This window comes from Mastigoproctus giganteus, chromosome 8 (genome assembly GCF_048544385.1).
Source record: "Mastigoproctus giganteus isolate SK-2022 chromosome 8, ASM4854438v1, whole genome shotgun sequence".
Lineage (NCBI taxonomy): Eukaryota > Metazoa > Arthropoda > Arachnida > Uropygi > Thelyphonidae > Mastigoproctus > Mastigoproctus giganteus.
In genome coordinates, this window is record NC_143582.1 from 123,670 (window position 1) to 142,696 (window position 19,027).

Genomic DNA, 19,027 nt, shown 5'->3' on the forward strand with positions numbered 1-19,027 from the left:
GAACCCGACAAAGGACTGGATGACAATTGTGTCTCAGAGATAATAAAGCCTGTAATACACTCAAAGAATCAGAATATATTATTGACCTTTGGAATTGACAAGTTCGAATGTGATCCAAGGCTAGCTCTATAGAATACAGCTCTGCAGTGTGTATGCTGGATTCAGGAGGAATCTGCTGAGATATTATAGTGTCCGGAAAGACAGCAGAAGATCCTACGCACGATTCAGACTTCGAGCCGTCTGTGTAAACGGGCAGGAGGTCTGAGTGCTCAGCTTGGTGTGCAGAGTACAGCTGCTGGTAGACAGATGATGAGGTCTCAGACTTTACCCATTTCTTAAGGGAGAAGTCGCACGGTGGGGGATGAGCATGCCAGGGTGGAGGAATTTCTTTTCGTTACGGGTATTGTAAAAATTTTCCCAATGTGGCTCAAAAACGGATGTCCACGTAGGATGGTCTGGCAGGGATTTCAACTTTAAAGCATAGTTTAAAGACAACTGCTTACGTCGAATGGATAATGATGGTTCGTTTGTTCGACATATAAGCTCTGGACTGGAGATGTGCGATATGCTCCAGTAGCGATACGGATGGCCTGATGATGGACAGGGTCAAGCCATCGAAGGGCACTGTCTATGGCTGAGGAGTATACCTGGGCCCCGTATTCCAATTTGGGTCGTACAAGTGCACGGTAAAGCCGTAGTAGGGTGCATCGATCTGCTCCCCAACGCGTGGAGGAGAGAGAGCGGAGAATATTTATTCCCCTCGTGCATTTTGTACGAAGTTGACGGATATGTTCGAGAAAGGTCAACTTTTTATCAAACACAAGTCCCAAGAATTTTGTGTCTGACACTACTGGAATAACATTTTGTCCGAGCCTTAATTCAGGTTCAGGATGAAGTTTACGCTTGCGACAAAAGTGTATGCAAACGGTCTTCTCCGGCGAGAACCTGAAGCCATTAGCAAGAGCCCAGGAATTAAGGCGATCAATGGCTTTCTGCAGTTATCTTTCAATAACCCTCATGTTGCATGACTGACAAAATATGTTAAGTCATCAACACAGAGGGCACAGTTTACAGTTGGAGGAAGTTGTTCTGTGATGGAATTGACTTTGATGGCAAAAAGCGTGACACTTAATACTGATCCTTGTGGTACTCCCTCCTCTTGGCTGAAGGAACGAGAGAGTGAGGATCCCACACGAACTTGGAACGATCGATTGGCTAAAACGTTTTTAATAAAAATGGGGAGTCGTCCCCTAAGACCAAGGCTATGCAGATCTTTTAAGATGCCAAAACTCCAAGTTGTGTCATACGCTTTCTCCATGTCAAAGAACACTGACACCAAGTGTTGGCGTTTTAGGAAAGCATCCCAGATGGATGTTTCCAGTCTAATAAGATGGTCCAAAGTGGACCGGTTCCTTCGGAAGCCGCACTGAATATTGGAGAGAAGGTCATTTGATTCTAAGTACCATATTAGTAGTTATGGTGGAGGTTCTAACACATTTACATAAAGTCTAAATGGTTTTAAACACAATTGCGTAAGATTTAAAACCGATTGCATAAGACCTGGAGGGATTTAAACACATTTGCATGTTATCCTATGATTGCAAGTGTGAAAATTATATTTAGTTCTCTTTTCTTACCCTAGATGGCGCCACATGCTTACCGAGTTTGTTTAGTTTGTATTTTTGTTCCTAGATGGCGCCACGTATATTTCTCTTTTTAATTTTTTTTTTACATCTTTTTTTACAGTACCAGAGTCTTTTTCTTGTGTGTATGTGTTAACCTTTTTGAAAATACATTTTATTATTGTTTATCAGGTAATATTTTTAACCCTTTATTATTGTCTGAAGTAAAACTCAAACACCAAAGAAAATTTCAGCCTTTGATAAAAAGAAAATACATTTTTAATTAGCCATTGTAAACCATTTTATTGACACATTTCCTAAAATCCCAAACTCAAACACCAAAGAAAATTTCAGTTTTCTTGCATTTCCTAAAACATCAAAATTAAAAGTGATAAAAAATATTTTCTTTCGCGTGTGGCTTCTCTCAGTTTTAAACCTTTATTGATCCTTTGATAAAAAGAACATTCATTGTCTTGTCATAGTGTTTATTAACTAGTCCATCAGAGTCTTTTTTTCTTGTGTGTGTGTAAAGCTTTTTATAGGTTCGTTTCCATAGAGATTCAATATGAAGAGACATTTTTTTTTTAATTAGAGGCTTTTTATTATTGTCTTAACTTATGTGTGTAAACCGTTTTATTGACTCATTTCCTAAAATCAAAAACTCAAAGATCAGAACTCGAACAATCTTTTTAATAATCAAAAAGACACAGTCTAATGAAATGGGAATAAATGAGCATAACGCTCAATATAACACTTCCTTAACTCTGATATCATACCTAGTACCGCCTGCAGAATATTATAAGGATTAAATTCTGGTTCTTTCTGCTGCAAAGTACATCTAGCCATAAAGTCTGTTACCACATTATACGGAATCAGATGTCGAACCATATACTCGTAGGCTTCTTGAAATGTGATATCACTGGTGGTGGTGAACTGCCGACGCTGTCGCAAACATACGCGAGCGGAGTCCAGTACTTCCATCACAGATTCTTGCATCAAAGTGAAGAAGTTAGCTTCTTTCACTAGCTCAGATACAAACTCGTCAACATAGAGTATTTTTTGTGAAAGAGATTCACATTCGCCCAAGTCGAGAATAAAATCGCACAACCCACCATTGGAAATTGTAGCACGACCAGCTTCTGTCTCAATCTCCAAGCCGTCTGTAAATGTAATAGTTTCATGTGCACGACCCCGAACTAATAGTAATACTTCAGGCCATTTTAACATTATCTTACTCCATTGATCTGCCGTTAGTTTTAGATAACACGAGGCACATTCCAAAACTATCGATACTTCAAAATCGAGCAGGAGAACTCGTAGAATAGTGCTTGAACTCAGGCGACGAAAAAACACATAGTTCTTCTTTGGAGCGGTAGTCATCTTAGCAGGTGCTGAAAAATGGCAAATGTAACGACAGAACGTATAACAGTCATATATAAAACAGTCCCCAACCCAGGTATGTGACTAATAATATTACTCAAGAAATTGCCTAATAAGGAGCTCTTACTGGATGACGTACTATTTGGAACAGGTTTCCTTTTGACCTTAAAAGCCAACCCAGTTACAGGATGTGGATGACGTACTATTTTGGAAAAGTTTTCCTTTTGACCTTAAAAGCCAATCTAGTTACACTCTTATCAGAACTGACATTAGATAGAATTATGAATGCGTTTTTCTGTGTAGATCAGTCGCGAAGTGGCTTTCTGATAACAGACTCTCTCTCAATCGATCTAGTTCTAATAAACATACCAAATAAAGGTGGTGCTGGTCAATCTAAAAATATATAAAAAAGTGGAGAGGACACCCGTACATTCCCATATGGATACTTCCGTGAAAAACACAATCAAAAATGATTCGTCGGTTAGAACACTGTCACTATGTGTTCATTTATTCACCCCTTCACATGTGTAGCGCCCGGTGGTACTCAAAGCGGTAAAACTACCTTCATTCTGTCGCTTATTAAAAACAGCGAACAGCTAATTTCACCCCCTCCGGAGAGAATAATTTACTGCTACTCGGAAGAGCAGGATCGGTTCTTACAGTTTCCGAACGTTGAATTCGTAAAAGGCTTGAAACTACCCGAAGTCGATAGACGTGTCAGAAATCTAATTATAATCGACGATCTCCTACACGTTGCCAAAGACAGTTCAGAAATCGCTGAAATATTCATTAAAGGAAGCCATCACAGGAACACAAGTATCTGTCTTCTCTCCCAAAATTTGTTCTGTCAGGGTAGTCAATATAGGACCATCAGTCTTAACTCACACTATTTAATCGTTTTTAAAAACCCCAGAGATTCCCGACAAATATCTCACCTAGCCTCGCAAGTATTTCCAGGGCGTTCGAATGTTCTAGTCGAAATTTATAAGGAGGCCACAGAAAAACCGTTCTCATATTTATTACTGGACTTTCGACAAGATACACCAGAACAACTACGTCTGCGCTCGTGCATATTACTGGAGGACGGCCCGTCAATTACATATGTACCTTCATGGCTAAAAGACTCCGAAAACATAGTGACTTCATCAGGTTTTTGTCTGGTGCCAGCCCCAAGCAAGCAAATACAATTTTGAGACAGGCATCACATTCTCAGGTCACTGTTGTGTGCGAACTGTGTAAGAATTTACTAAGAGGTAACATACCGATCACCCCCAAAGAACGCCTTAGACTGCAGCGCAAAAAGAAACTGCTGCGTGTTCTAGCGGATAAAACTGTCCCCTTCACACGGCGACGGAGACTTATTACCCAGCAAGGAGGAGCACTGTTTCCCTTACTGGGCAGTCTGATAATTCCACTGATAACATCGCTAATAAGAAAATGAACGACTCGTTCAAAAAATATTTACTCCTGGCACCACCAGAACACCAAAGGATGATTTCTCTAGACGATGAGATGTCCGAAATTCTGAAGAGACAGGACATGTCGATCGAATCCAAGGTGAAGGCTTACCTTCAAACATTGCAGGTTTTTCTGGGACTGAAGAAGAAAAGCGGGCCTCCGGAGGAGGCCCTCGTGCTCCCTCCCGCGGCGGCCGGGGAAAAGCGCGCGCCCAAACGTACAAGGAAGAAACCGTCGATTCTGACGTCTCCCCGTCGCTTGAGAGGAAAGAAAATACAGTGGATAAGTATGTAAGTACACAATTTTTTTTTTTTAAATTTGTTTATTTAAATGATCGATTACATCTAAAGTGGCAAGAATATCATTGCCCCACAAATTTTTTTTACAATAACACTCGTTAACAATCTGTCTCATAGTAATACCGCGACATCTATGGGTTAAAAAGAAAACACAATGCAGTCCACAAGCTATAGATTCCCGATGTTGTATTACAGTCTTGTTATGAGTCCACTTGCGACTTTGCCTTTTCAGAAACGCCTCAAAATCTTCGGGCGGGGGGCGGGCAAACGTGTCGAAGTAATCGGCTTCTTCTCCGAGGTAAATAGCTATCCAATGGGTTCCTGGTCTGTCGGATGGATCGGTGTTGACAACTAGAAGAAACGGTTTACTAAGAATGTTCGTAGGCAGTTCGTCGCGAGCACATACACTTATGGGGTAATCTTTAACAACACTTTCCAACAAACGTGCTATTTCTTTAGTGTTCATAATCCAGAAGGACCGACCTATCTTTTGTCAGCGAAACCACGTTCTCGAATTCACTGTACAAGACGCACGTGACGTTTTCAGGCAATGGTGAGGAAAATTTAAGTTCGAGACGTACGCTCCCCCGTTTCAATGCACTAACGTGTTGAGCGATGGCGTTTTCGTCCGGTGATAGGTCAAAACCGTACAAAACATTACCGATTGAATACTCGGAATATGACAAATCGTTTCCGGTGTCTTCCGTCCATTTATTTAATGAAGAGAAGAGCGACAGATACGATCTCGTATACTGTCCTGTCTTGAAGTCAGGAGTCAGAGGTATTGACGGGTACTGAATGCCATCGGCCGTCACTTGTAAGTAACACAGGTTGAAGTGAGAGAAGTTAAAAGGATTACGAGCATATGATCCATTGAAACCTTCGCTCGACACCAAACCAACAATCATGCGCGATGGAATTTGTCCTAGGAATATATTATCACGTGTGGAATCTACCATTCCTTTGGGAATAGAAAAGTATGTCACGTTCACGCGATTAATCGGGTACACGAGCGGGTTCTTCTCTAAAACATTGATGTGTGCGAGTTGGATCTGAGGATTCAATTTCACTTTACGCACGAATAACGTTGCTTCCATAATGTTCAACTTGGCAGTCGACAAATCGTTGGAAAGCAAACAAAATTCAGGGGAACTTCTTACCAGTCGTAAACGGAGGGAGACGTTATTCACTATGTATTTAGATTGGTGACACAGATCGAGTCGAAGTCTTCCTAACATCTCTGCAGTTTTCGATTTTGAGAAGGATTTCGATCGTTGGTACATACCACTATCATCCTTCTCGAACATCTGTTTAACATCGGGGTACTGATCTTTGACATACATCTCAGTTGTCAGTTGCGAATTCTTGGCTTCCCGTCCATAGTTAAGAAGCGTTTCCAGGTATGCACGATAAGGGTACGTATTCGACGATGGGTTAATCAGTTTGTCTTGTACAAAGAGATCGACTTGACTGAATAGAGAGTGAAAGAAATTGTTAACAACTCCTACTTTATCATTTTCTTCCAGATCTTTTCCATCGCTTCTCGTGATTCGCACCTTCAAACGCAAATAACTTTTCCCGAGGTCTAGATACTCTTCTGAAGTCCCCGGAATATAGAATTCGATCGGGCCTACACTATCTACAGATGCCAGAGGAAGGAATGTAATATACGACGACCGTTCGACACACATATTAGTGGCGGGTTTACTGAAAAGATCCAGCTCGGACATCATAACCTCCATCGAAAATATCGCGACGTCTACGTTTACCACCGCTCTGATTACGCACCTTGTCTTTAATGGCTTGTCCGACTTCTGATACACGATTTAAAAACGAACGTTTAGGTGGAATACCTGATACGACATCATCAACGATATTTCGCCCGGCCGACAGTACTTGTCGGCCGATGAAAGCTGCTGCAGGTTTTAGTATCGGAGTCAGAAAACGGAATGCAGTTCGGAAGATGCTTCCTAATCCGTGACCTCTCTGGATAGAGGGCCCAGCGAAGTAGGGGTTCCCCCCTGCTTGCATTGTGTAGTAATGGTTTGGTTTGGTTTGGTTTGTTTTGGTTTTATTGGCGCATTAGCTACTAAGGCTATAATGCGCCAAGACCATGTCATTTATAAAATAATTTAAACTTTCAGTGACCTAATTGGTTAGGTCACTATGTCAAGAAGTATAAGAAAATGTAAATTTTATAAACGAGTAAAAATATTTATTGACTTTAAAAATCTAAAAATAGCAGACACATTGTCATTGTGGGATAAAATCTGACTGAGTGTATATGGCTCAGTCAGATCATTAAAAGCGGTAAGACGGATACTGCTAAAAACTGGACATTCGATTAAAATGTGTCTAATTGATAAAACTGTGCCACAAGACTCACACATAGGAGGGTCATCAGCCCTCAGCAAAAATGAATGAGTTAAATGACTGTGTCCTATGCGGGTCCGGGCAAGAACAACTTCCTCCTTACGATTCCTGCGCAGACTAGACTGCCACGGTTCAATTACAGGCTTTATACGATATAGTTTATTTCCAGTCTGTCTATTCCACGAGTCCTGCCATTGGGAGTGTATTTTCTCGAGTATTCTTTGCCTGTAGTCTGTATAGGGGACTGACAGGCAGCGATTATTTCTGGGAATTGCTGATTTGGCTGCGGTATCAGCCAAATCATTTCCCTTAATCCCAATGTGGCTAGGAATCCAGCAAAAGCGGATATCATATTCACGTTCACGGAGGAAGTGAATCTTCTGCTGAATGCTAGACAGAACTGGATGAGAATTAAATCTCACGGTTATTAAAGCCTGTAACACACTAAGAGAATCAGAATATAAAATGAACCGTTGGTTTTGGCATTTACTGATGTGATCCAAAGCTAACTCAATAGCGTGCAGCTCTGCAGTAAATATACTGCATTCAGAGGGAATCTGCTCCGATGTAGTGGTGTCCCTAAAGACAGCAGCAGATCTCACATATGATTCTGACTTCGAACCGTCTGTGTAAACTGGCGCGAAGTCAGAATATTCAGCTCGGTGTGCTGAATAAAGCTGCAGGTAGACCGATGATGGAGTGTCCGACTTTCCCCAATTTTTAAGGGACAAGTCACATATTGGAATACGAGCATGCCAGGGTGGAAGGGGTTGCTTCGGTGTTTGGGCAACGTTGTCTACCTTGATATCAAGTTCTATGAGTAGCTCTTGGAGACGAATACCAAAAGGACGATTAGCAGTCTTACGGGTATTGTACAAATTTTCCCATCGTGGCTCAAAAACGGATAGCCACGTAGGATGGTCTGGCAGGGATTTCAGTTTAAAAGCGTAGTTTAGACACAACTGCTTACGTCGAAGCGATAACGGTGGTTCGTTTGCTTCGACGTATAAACTCTGGACAGGAGATGTTCTATATGCTCCAGTAGCGATGCGAAGAGCCTGGTGATGGACAGGATCCAGCCATCGAAGGGCACTGTCTCTGGCTGAAGAATATACCTGGGACCCATAATCAAGTTTGGATCGCACAAGTGCACGGTAAAGCCGAAGAAGCGTGCATCGGTCCGCTCCCCAAGATGTAGAGGAGAGCGAGCGGAGAATATTAAGCCCGCGTGTGCACTTTGTGCGAAGTTGACGGATGTGGTGCAGAAAGGTCAACTTTTTATCAAATACGAGTCCCAAGAATTTTGTGTCCGCTGCTACTGGAATAGCATTTTGTCCGAGCATTAATTCAGGTTCAGGATGAAGATTACGCTTACGACAAAAATGTACGCAAACGGTCTTCTCCGGCGAGAACCTGAAGCCATTTGCAAGTGCCCAGGAGTTGAGGCGGTCAATGGCTTTCTGCAGTTGTCTTTCAATAACCCTCATGTTGCATGACTGACAAAAAATGCTAAAGTCATCAACATAGAGGGCACTGTGTACAGTTGGAGGAAGTTGTTCTGTGATGGAATTTATTTTGATGGCGAAAAGCGTGACACTTAATACTGATCCTTGTGGTACTCCCTCCTCTTGGCTAAAGGAGCGAGAGAGTGAGGATCCCACACGAACTTGGAAAGATCGATTGGCTAAAAAGTTTTGAATAAACACGGGGAGATGCCCTCTAAGGCCTAGGCTGTGCAGATCTTTTAAAATGCCAAATCTCCAAGTTGTGTCATACGCTTTCTCCATGTCAAAGAACACCGACACCAAGTGTTCACGTTTTAGGAAAGCATCCCGGATGGATGTTTCCAGTCTAATAAGATGGTCCAAAGTGGACCGGTTCCTTCGGAAGCCGCACTGGATGTTGGAGAGAAGGTCATTGGTTTCTAAATACCAGATTAAACGAGAATTCACCATTCTCTCCAGGATTTTGCACAAACAGCTAGTCAGAGCAATGGGACGATAATTGGTGGTAACTTTTGGATCCTTTCCTGGCTTAGCGAAGGCAAGAACGGTTGCCTTGCGCCAGGAATCCGGAAACTGCCCTTCGGTAAAGATTCTGTTATACAGAAAGAGCAGATAATCCATAGATTTTGGTGAAAGATGTTTAATCATATCATAATGGATGCCATCTGGTCCAACAGCACTTGCTTTGGAAAGAGTGAGGGCTCTTTTCAGTTCATGTATAGTGAATTCCCTGTTGTAGGGACAGTCGCTCTTACACTTAAAATTAAGTGCCTGTTTTTCTATTTTTTGTTTCAGGACCAGGAACTCTGGGGAATAAGATGTTGCACAGATTTTAGAGAATGTTTCCCCAAGAGAGTTGGCTATTGCAGTTGGATCTGCAATAGCGCATCCATTATAATCTAGGATTGAAGTAGGGTGGGATGTATGTTTTCCCTTCATTTTCCGGATTTTATCCCAGACTACCTTAGAGTTGGTAGACTGGGTAATAGATGATGTAAAACGGATCCACGATTCCCTTTGACTCTGACGGCGGATGTAGCGTGCTTTGGCTCGTGCACGTTTAAACGCTATAAGGTTGTTTGTGGTAGGATATCGGCGGAATATCCCCCACGCTTTGTTTTGAGCCTTTTTTGCTGCTGTGCATTGGGAATTCCACCAAGGTTTGGGAAATGGTGGAAACCGGGTAGATGTTTTTGGAACAGTATTCGCAGCTGCTTGGACGATAATTTCTGTGATGTACGTTACTGCATCATTGATCGGCTCCTGACTGACCGTACTGAGTTCAAAATTTGCCTGATGTTGGAAGGCAGTCCAGTCAGCCTGATCAATCTTCCACCGTGGTAACCTGAAGGGAAGACATGGTCTCCCGCTGTGTAACAAGGTTATCACAGGGAAGTGATCACTTCCAAATGGATTCTCCTCCACTTCCCAAGTGAGTGAAGGGAGTAGAGAAGGAGAGCAGATAGAGAGATCAATGGCAGAAAAGGTACGGGTAGGCATGTGGAAGAAGGTGTTTGTTCCAGTATTTAGAAAGGAAAGGTCATTGTCATTGAGCATACGCTCTATGACCCGTCCCCTTCCATTGATGTTAGCACTACCCCACAGGGTGTTATGTCCGTTAAAATCCCCGAGAAGTAAGAAAGGGGGAGGCAACTGCGATACAAGATCATCAAGGTCTTCCTGGAAGATGTCAGTCCCAGGTGGCAAATAAATAGAGCACACAGTTAATAAAAATCCCACTGTCAGGCGAATTGCAACAGCCTCAATGCTGGTTGTAATTAGCAACGGCTGAACTGGGGTCTGATTACCCACAAGGATAGCCACTCCTCCATGAGCAGGACCATCCACAATTCTATCCTTACGAAAGATTGTGATGTTATGCAATGTGGGATCATCATTTGCCTTTAGATAAGTCTCCTGCAAGCAAAAGCAAACTGGCTCGTGCTTTTGCAGGAGGGCCTTGATGTCATCAGTATTTCGCCGGAATCCACGACAATTCCATTGTAGGAATTTAGCCATTACTTTGGCTTGGTGGGTCCATCAGGCGGCTTCCGAGGTGCTGAGGGCTTACTTTTGTCAGTCTTGGATTTATCTTTTTTGGGGAAGAATGGACGCTGTCCCGTGTCCATTTCTTCCTCCGCAAAGAGTTCCAAGACAGATTCATCCTGTACCTCCTTGTTCTCTACATCCATTGTTTCTGTTCTTACTGCAGACTCTTTACCACTTGGTTTTGGTAGTGGTGGAGCACTAGGAGGTACGGATATAGGAGTGGCAACTGACTGTGTTTTTTTGGTGGGCTTTTGAGAACTCAATAAATAGCGTGCAATCGGGGTGAATGACTCTTTTGGTGGAATAGTCATCTCAGTTTGTGTCCCGATAGTGCACTTAGCAGAAACCTTCTGGGCGTATGAAGGTTTCCCGCTATTTACTGGTTGGATACGTTTTCTGGCCTCTGGGTAGGAGATATTCAGCTCTGTTTTCAGTTTTTGTATTTCTTTTTCATCCTTCCACCGCTGGCATGCTCTGGAGTAGGCAGGATGATCTTGTTGACAATTTACACAGATCGGTTTAGAAGCTGAACATTCCTTGCTCTCGTGGTCTTTCGCACCACATCGAGCACAGGCAGGGTTACCACGACAAGATGTTTGTGAGTGGCCGTATTTTTGGCATCTAAAGCACCGCAGTGGGTTTGGGATATAAATCCTCACTGGGCAGTTTAGATAGCCTGCCTTGATGGAACTTGGAGGCCGTGGGGTGTTAAACGTTAGGATGAGAACTCGGGTAGGGACGAGATTCCCATCCTTTCTCATTGATATCCTTTTGACAGCTGTCACTCCTTGGTCTTTTAATTCAGAGCAGATCTCTTCTTCAGAAACATGAAGAAGGTCCCACTCTGAAATGACGCCTCTTGAAGAGTTCAAAGTTTTGTGGGGGGTTACAATGATAGGTATTCCCCCTATTGATGTGGCGTTCAGGATTTTTTCCGCCTGTTTAATATTTGTAGCTTCGACCAAAAGGTCGCCAGAACGCAGTCGTTTAACAGATTTGGGTGAACCAGCCAACCCTTCTAATCCTTTCTGGATGAAGAAGGGTGACATCTTTCCAATGGACTGCTCTCCGGTGGAATGGAGAATGAGGAAAAGCGGTGTCACTGATGGTGGTAGTTTATCCTCAGTTCTGGCTCGTTTTGCAGAGGTGTTATCTGCGTCATCATCTCGATTAGGTAGGGGCCTTGTTGGGGCCCCAGAAGAAGGATTTAAATTACTCATAGGAGTAAAGAAAAAATGTCTGATGCCTAAGTACCTCACCCACCACGGAGCCCTACGAGGGGGCGCCCACTCGTGAACTAGCAGGTACTGCGTACACGAATGGGACGCCGAGTTCGCTTAGAACACCATACCCACGTTACCAATAAGTCTTTATCCCGTCCCAGGACCATAGGGAGGGAGACTTATTGGAACGCAGTTGACCCTAGCAGTATAATACCACCCGCCGATTGATCCCAGTCGAGCCGGTCCGGGACCACCCGTCTCGTCGAAGCAGGGGCCAAAGTGGTGTATTAAGGCTGGGCCCCTCAACCACCAGGATCCCCCTTTCCGCTTCCACGGGTCGCGGCGCACGGCTGCACACGCCGGATTCCAATGTTGTAACCCTGGAACCAAGGTATGGGCGTTGGATCCCAGTGATGCTAATCTGGAAAACCAGCAGCATCACTGGGAGGTCCCCTCACCACGTACAGGTGCCCACGTCGAGGGGGTGTAGTAATGGACGTACGCATTCATCGTTCACGGAAATGTAGTTTAATTGTAGTCTTTCCCTCACTGAACGGTACGAATTCACCGCTATCTGTACGCACTTGGATTGTAACGGTATGGAACGTGTTTAACTGGAGGGGATAATAATCTAAATGCGAGAACTCTCCGTTATTGGAAAACGATACGACACGTAACAGTGGCGCTTTCGTGTCGCCTACAACCTGATCCTCAATTAGATTACAATAGACGAAATAGGAACTGACACCCCTATATATATCTGCCTGATACTTAGCGTAAACTCTACCTTCTAAATCTCTGCCTAGTTTTTCGAAACCTAGCATCTGACCGAGCCCTGTTTTTGGGAATCGAAGGTAAACCGATGGATCGATTTCGATAGATACTATACCTATGGAGTTCACTTTTGCATCGAGTTGGGGTGCCAGTTTCATCATTGCATTAAGCACCTGTGGTATACTTTTGTAGCTCCCTCGTGGTAGTTTACAGACCTGAACAGCTTCTGCTTTCACACCCCGATATGTGATAGTTCTATTGGCTGCTTCTTTAGGCAATATGATTTCCTTCTTGGAAACCCACTCACCGACGTGATAATTTCTGAAAATATGGAACCCTCCTTGATCCTCGCTAAATGTCTTATCGAGACCTATAACCCGTGTAAAAACTTTAGAGATTTTCACTATACCCTCGTTCTTCACCCTTAACGTGAACTGTTCTTTCGTTCCGTCAGTTTTCACTTTCAGTTGAATATCACTGTCGACAGAATTAACATCATCGATAAGTTTTGAGGAAGTGGTATACATTTCTTTTAATACTGTCATCGCTCTGACTTCTTTTTTCTTTCTGGGGTGCAGTGAGAATATGTTCCATCCATCGGAGATATTATCCCATGAAAGAGGAAAATGTACTTCGGCAAGTGCTACTTCCCATTTGCCCGAGAGAGAAACAGCATTAGGCAGTTCCACTGTGAATTGTGACTGAGAATTTCGGGGATGCAGATCCATACTAGCATTACTGGGTAGTGTAAGGAAAAACATCTTGTGAGCTGACCCAACTGTTGTAGTTTTGTGGATAGCCTAACCATTTGACTAATAACTGACGTTGTCCTCTAACTGTCTTTTGTTTAAGTACCTTTTCGATGGGGTAGACGTCAGGGGGCAGATTATCGTCAAAGTTAACTTTCTGTAACTGAGTTTCGTAAAACGTTCCTTCTATCTGCTCACCATCACGATCTGTCACACTGTACACAACAGGGTTACGCTTCAAAACACGTGTAATAGTAAACACTTCTCTCGTCCAATTCCCCCAGTAACCTTTGCGAAAAGGGTGAGACCCGCTGCTCAAAACAACTCTATCTCCGATTTTAAATTTCGGTTTCAGGGTTTTGCTATGGCTGTGGTAGAGTCTATTATACACTTCTTCTTCGTTAGCAAGAGTGACTTTTACAGGGGCCATACCTATAGAACGATGGGTAGTATGATTATACGTAGCTGCAATATCGTCGAGTACGTGAATATATTTCTGACTTTTGGAATAAGAAATCCACTTATAAATTTTTTCTTTCAGTGTACGAATGAAGCGCTCGGCAATAGCTGCCTTCTTTTCTGATCTTGTTGTATAGAAATTGATGCCAAGGGAAAGGAATAACCGACGAATAGACGCATTGGTGAATTCTTTTCCTTGGTCGGTATTAACACAAAATGGTGTTTCTTCTTGGAAAATAGATTTGAATGCCTGCACCACCTCGTTAGCTTTTTTGCTTTTCAGTTTTCTGACCCAAGAATATCGCGAGAAGCAATCCACACAAACCAGAAGGTAACGATATCCATCGTTTGAGTCAGCAAGAGCCGACAGGTCACCCAGGTCACATTGAAAAGTGTGATTAAGTCCGGGAACTTTAATTTGGTTCCTCCGAAAATTAATTCTTTGCTGTCGATGTCTCACGTAAGTAGGTTGTCTAGCTAGGAATTCGCGCACAACACGTCTGGGTAATTTAGTATGTTTTTGAAGAGCGTCAATAGAACTGAAACTACCTATTACTTTAGGATTATAATAGTCTGCTAACATTTCTCTATCTCCACAGGTAGGAATGGACAGCGTCGAAGACATCGCACTATTTATATTTGTCATCATCCTGATAGTGATTATTATTATTATCTCGGAACCACAGCGTGAAGATTGGCAGATGGACTGCTTCCAAACATCTGAAAATGTCACTGTTTGTTCATAGATGTACCTTTTTTAAAATTGTTCATTAAAAGCATAAATTTTCTTTGATGTATCTTTTTTAAAAAATGTTCATTAAAAAGCAGAAATTTTCTTTGAGTTTTTGATTTTAGGAAATGAGTCAATAAAACGGTTTACACACATAAGTTAAGACAATAATAAAAAAACTCTAATTAAAAAAAAAAAAATGTATCTTCATATTGAATCTCTATGGAAACGAACCTATAAAAAGGTTTACACACACACAAGAAAAAAAGACTCTGATGGATTAGTTAATAAATACTATGACAAGACAATGAATGTTCTTTTTATCAAAGGATCAATAAAGGTTTAAAACTGATAGAAGCCACACGTGAAAGAAAATATTTTTTATCACTTTTAAAAGTGATGGAGGAAGTTCTCATGGTGCTACATAACACAAATATACCGATGACCTTATTTGATATGTTTATCGCTTCAGTAAAATAAAAAGTGAAGGAGGAGCTATCATGTGGCGACATTACACAATTCCGATGAGTTTATTTGATATGTTTATCGCTTCAGTAAATAAAAAATCATGCTGTTACATTTATCGCTTCAGTAAAATAAAAAGTGAAGGAGGAAGTCGTCAAGTTGAGACATTACACAATTAACGCTTCAGTAAAAAGTCATGCGGCTATTCTTCTTGAGTTATACTGTTAAACACATATCCTGGGGGGGAGCTGACCTAATAAAACTATGCAACACAGGATGTGAGACCACTTTATATATGAGTCGTACACCATCTGTCATTACATTCACCGTTTTTTCTACAACTGTTGTTGTGTTTTTCAGGTCTCAGCTCAACTACAATTCTACTATGGAGCCACGTTGCGAATACATGCGTTTTCCCCGCCATTGGCAGGGACTTCGCGGTAGACCCTTCCTCAACTGGCTGGGGGAAGTTGAAGTTCCAGATGGCTACAATTCTACTAGGGAGCCACGTTGCGAATACATGCGTTTTCCCCGTCATTGGCAGGGACTTCGCTGTAGACCCTTCCTCAACTGGCTGGGGGAAGTTGAAGTTCCAGATGGCTACAATTCTACTAGGGAGCCACGTGGCGAATACATGCGTTTTCCCCGCCATTGGCAGGGACTTCACGGTAGACACTTCCTCAACTGGTTGGGGGAGTTTGAAGTTCCAGATGGCTACATAGAAGGAAGAAGATGTAGCGAAAATAGGAAATGTGTCAATAAAATGTTTCAGACACAACATAAGAAGATATACAATGAATACATGTATGGTTAATGTATTTTCTTTGGTGTTTGAGTTTGGGATTTTAGGAAATGTGTGAATAAAATGGTTTACAATGGCTAATTAAAAATGTATTTTCTTTTTATCAAAGGCTGAAATTTTCTTTGGTGTTTGAGTTTTTACTTCAGACAATAATAAAGGGTTAAAAATATTACCTGATAAACAAAAATAAAATGTATTTTCAAAAAGGTTAACAATGAACTAATGAGAAGACAAATGAATTTTCTTTTTATCAAAGGGTTAAGGTAATGAATAAAATACGAACTATTCGGTAAGCATGTGGCGCCATCTAGGGGACGAAATATGAACTAAATATCATTTTATCACCGACAATCGTTGAAGGATAACATGCAAATGTGTTTAAATCCCTCCAGGTCTTATGCAATTGTGTTTAAAACCATTTAGACTTTATGTAAATGTGTTAGAACCTCCACCATAACTACTCATATTAAACGAGAATTGACCATTCTCTGCAGGATTTTGCACAGACAGCTAGACAGAGCAATAGGACGATAATTTCTAGTGACTTTTGGATCCTTTCCTGGCTTAGGAAAGGCAAGAACGATTGCTTTGCGCCAGGAGTCCAGAAACTGCCCTTCAGTAAAGATTCTGTTATATAGAAGGAGCAGATAATCCATAGATTTTGGTGAAAGATGTTTAATCATTTCATAATGGATGCCATCTGGTCCAACAGCACTTGCTGTGGAAAGAGTGAGGGCTCTTTTCAGTTCCTCTATAGTCAATGCCCCGTTGTAGGGATAGAGGCCCTTGGACTTGAAATTAAGTGCCTGTTTTCCGATTTGATGTTTTAGGACCAGGAACTCTGGGGAATACGAAGATGTTGCGGAGATGTTAGAGAATGTTTCCCCAAGGGCATTGGCTATTGCAGTTCGATCTGCAATAGCGCATCCATTATAATCTAGGATTGAAGAAGGGTGGGATGCATATTTTCCCTTCATTTTCCGGATTTTATCCCAGACTACCTTAGAATTGGTAGCCTGGTTAATAGATGATGTAAAACGGATACATGATTCCTTTTGACTCTGACAGCGAATGTAGCGTGCTTTGGCTCGTGCACGCTTGAAGGCTATTAGATTAACAGTGGTAGGATAACGGCGGAATATCCCCCATGCTTTGTTTTGAGTCTTTTTTGCTGCTCTGCATTGTTAATTCCACCAAGGTGTGGGAAATGGTGGAAACAGGGCAGATGTTTTTGGGACAGCATTCGCAGCTGATTGGACAATATTTTCTGTGATGTACTTAACTGCATCATTGATGGGCTCTTGACTGACTGTGCTAAGATCAAAATTAGCCCTTTTGAAGAGAAGTTGGGTGGGTTTTTCTCAACTTTCTTTTTCAGGGCCAAAAACTCTGCGGGAAAAGATGTTATCGCAGAGATTTTTGCAAATGTTTCCCCTAAAGTATTTGCAACTGCAATTCGATCTGCAATTGGACATCCGTTGTGCTCGAGGATCACAGAAAGGCATGGTGAATATTTTCCCTTCATTTTCCGGATCTTATCCCAGACTACGTTTGAGTTAGCAGCCTGAGTTATGGAAGATGTAAAGCGAATCCAAGATTTCCTCTGGCTCTGACATAGTACATAACGTGCTTTTGCACGTGCACGTTTGAATGATATTAAATTTTCAGTCGTGGGATATCGGCGGAATATCCCCCAGTCTTTGTTTTGTGCTTTTTCTGCTGCTGTTGTTGTTGTTGTTGTGGTGTTTTCTGGCGCAAGAGCTACTTAGGCCATATTGCGCCTCCTAAATTAATTGAGTTACTTATGATAACTGCACCGTGGACAGTTAGAAACGGTCATACATTTTTATTTGTTTTATATACAAAAAGAATTCAGAGAGATTTGCTTCTTTACCTATTATGCTATTCAGAGAGAGAGGTTGCTGTAGATCAGAAATGAAACTAAAAGATATTCGTCGGGCATTGCTGAACAAGTTACATTCAAGGAGTATATGTTTTACTGTAAGTGGTTGCGAGCAGTGTGCACACTGCGGAGGATCATTTCCTGTAAGCAGATAGAGATGTGTGAGGTGAGTGTGACCTATACGAGTTCTGGCTAAAATTACTTCTTCTTTCCTATTTTTCCGAAGGCTAGAAGTCCATAATTGTGGTTCTGGTTTTATTTGAAATAGCTTGTTATTGGTTTGCATTTTCCACAGAAGTGTCCATTGTTCCATAGATGTTCTCCGTATGTTATGTCTATAATCAGGATATGGGACTAGGTTATCTGTTGAGGATATGATGGAAGGAAACTTAGCAGCACTGTCTGCACATTCGTTTCCTGGAATACCACTGTGGCCAGGGATCCATGAAAAGATAACAGTTTTCTGATGCTCATGAAGACGCATCAGCTTATGTTTTATGAACTTTAATAAAGGATTTTTAGGTGGGGAAGTCCTTTTCAAAGCTAGAATAGCACTCCGTGAATCAGTATATATTATACTTTTATTTATTGACATTTGCGAGATGTTTTCCAGAGCAAGCTTAATGGCATGGAGTTCAGCAGTGTAGCTGCTGCATTCGGTTGGAAGTGAAATTGAGACAGTTGTATTAGGGAAGACGGCAGCTGCACCCACTCGACTGTCAGACTTCGAACCATCAGTATAGATCTTGGTAAAGTGTGGGTACTTTTGTGAGTGAGCAACATGTAGTTGTTGGATGTTAATATCTGATATAGAGTCTTTACCCCATTGCTCAAAGTATTCATCAGAAGAAAAGATGAAGTTAGTCCACGGGGGATCCGGATCTTTTTTTTCTCTGATGATATTATCAAGCTGAATATTCCAGCTTTCTGTTAGATTCTGCAGTCTGATACCAGAAGGTCGAATTGTTCTAGGTTTATTTGTATAATCGGTTTTCAATTGAGGATTATGCAACAGTGGCCAAACCGGATGAGTAGGCAGACTTTTGATTTTAGCTGAATAGTTTATCAGCAACATCTTTCGTCTTATGCTAAGTGGAGGTTCGTGAGCCTCAACATAAAGACTTTGAACTGGTGATGTTCTGTATGCACCTAGGGCTATCCTAAGAGAAGAATGTTGGATGGGTGCAAGACGGGCCAAGGTGCTCTCTCTAGCTGAGTCATAAACAGGTGCTCCGT

General features: G+C 42.0%; 2 protein-coding genes across 2 annotated transcripts; both read right to left on the bottom strand.

Moving 5' to 3' along the window:
* Positions 1-5,214: 5,214 nt before the first annotated feature.
* On the bottom strand, positions 5,215-6,450 carry LOC150081177 (uncharacterized protein F54H12.2-like). The gene has a single exon (XM_090379394.1). It carries the CDS (start codon positions 6,448-6,450, stop codon positions 5,215-5,217), a length of 1,236 nt encoding a protein of 411 aa, XP_090235520.1.
* Positions 6,451-13,418: 6,968 nt separating this feature from the next.
* Positions 13,419-14,516, bottom strand: LOC150081178 (uncharacterized). The gene is made up of 2 exons (XM_090379395.1): positions 14,056-14,516; positions 13,419-13,932 (listed from the first exon to the last, which is right to left on the bottom strand). The coding sequence occupies exons 1-2, from the start codon at positions 14,514-14,516 to the stop codon at positions 13,419-13,421; spliced, it is 975 nt and encodes a 324-aa protein (XP_090235521.1).
* Between the last annotated feature and the right edge of the window lie 4,511 nt (positions 14,517-19,027).